The 1,448-nt window shown below is 43.2% G+C and overlaps 1 protein-coding gene across 1 annotated transcript in view; it reads right to left on the bottom strand.

Moving 5' to 3' along the window:
• Positions 1 to 782: 782 nt before the first annotated feature.
• LOC102860243 (granzyme H-like) overlaps positions 783 to 1,448 on the bottom strand; it is a 36,812-nt gene continuing 36,146 nt past the window's right edge. The window contains exons 6-7 of the mRNA XM_006889989.1: positions 1,245 to 1,380; positions 783 to 1,064 (exon numbers count right to left, since the gene is read on the bottom strand). Of these exons, the coding sequence (XP_006890051.1) occupies positions 783 to 1,064; positions 1,245 to 1,380 (418 nt within the window). The remainder of the gene's footprint in view (positions 1,065 to 1,244; positions 1,381 to 1,448) is intronic.

The following is a 1,448-nucleotide window of genomic DNA, read 5'->3' as shown; positions in this document are numbered from 1 at the left end:
CTATATGTCATGGTCAACTCAATGGCAATCAAACACAACAACAGGAAACCCTCAACTACCATATTCTGACCCTTGACATTATTATTGTCTCAGATCATTGACGTTACTTTTGTTCATGGTTACGTTGTGACCATCTTCTTCCCTAGTTTAAGACCCTCCCGTTTTAAGTAGGTGTAGAAGATCTGTCCCAAGGTACCATTTAAGGAAACAGACAGGCAGTTTTAATGGAAGATGGTGCACTAACCAGGGTAAATACAGCTCTTTGTTTACTTATTGGAGTTTTATCTTTTCTTATCTTTTTTTTTTCATTTGAGGAAGAGATTTGCTTGGGTTTTGTTTTTATTTTTTTTTATTTTTTGAGTGTCTTGAGATTAGACAAATCATGCTACTTCCATTGTCTGACCCAAAAAATGTCCAAACTGATGTCAAAATCATTCTAGTTCACAGTAACCCTAAAACTATTATTTGAAATGCTCATTGGGATTTCTTGCCTATAAAGTTCATGTAATAGCTTTGAAAAAGTTCAAACCATAACCTTATAAGTAGTAGCTGAATGGAACCTGTGCCCTAAGGAACTTTGGGCTGAAATATTAGCCACACATTCATCCCTTTGAAGGGGCATTTTTTCTGATTAAAACGTGTTAAGCTCAGCGAGGTTTCTTTGAGCCTCTAACATATATTCCCCTTAGTTACCCAGGAAAATGGGTGGGGTGAAGTTGTCCCCCCTATTGCTAGAAAAGATCTTTAGATTCCAATCTTCCTTAATGATCTTTTACTCAGAGCTAGGCCAGGCGAACAGCATATCTTACCTTAAAGGAACATATCTTTTTCTCTCGGTCTCCTGCACACAACTGTAAGGCCTTGTCATATTTCTTGACATAGCGCTTACACTGCAAGTCCTCCTGCACTATGAGATCCACCTCATGCAACTTGCTTGTTTGTTCATCCTCAGAGATCCGGCCCCAGCCAGCAACGCTGCACACCTGCCCAGGTCTCACGTGGTCACCTTCTCCAGGCACAGGAAGCAGGCCCACAGCTGGGGTCAGTTGGGCCTTTGTCTTCAGCTGATGAAGGGAACAACAAAGTTCTGGTGACTGTCCTTCCGCTGCCCTGCAGGGCCTGATGGGCTGCACTTTATCCCTTCTCCCCCCAAAACCTGGGATTAGTGAAGCAGCCAGGGGTCATGGTGGAAGGAGAAATTTCTTGAACTGAAGGGAGCAGGAGCAGCAGGGAGTGAGCCTCACCTGTAGTAACATGACATCATAGATATAAGTCCTATTATTATACTTAGGGTGGGGGATGGCTTCTTTCACAGAAATTTTCTGCTGTGTGTTTTCTTGCAACTTAAAGTCGTGGGCTCCCAAGATGACTTTCATGGACCTGCACAGAGAGCAGAGAAGAGGTTCTCACACGACCTGCAGCCCTGGAGCCTCAGAAGCAGGTGAAAG

Source organism: Elephantulus edwardii, unplaced genomic scaffold (genome assembly GCF_000299155.1).
Source record: "Elephantulus edwardii isolate Elephantulus edwardi_28Jun2011 unplaced genomic scaffold, EleEdw1.0 scaffold00084, whole genome shotgun sequence".
Classification (NCBI taxonomy): Eukaryota; Metazoa; Chordata; class Mammalia; order Macroscelidea; family Macroscelididae; genus Elephantulus; species Elephantulus edwardii.
Note: the sequence above shows the minus strand (reverse complement) of the source record. Positions and strands in the feature narration are given on the sequence as shown.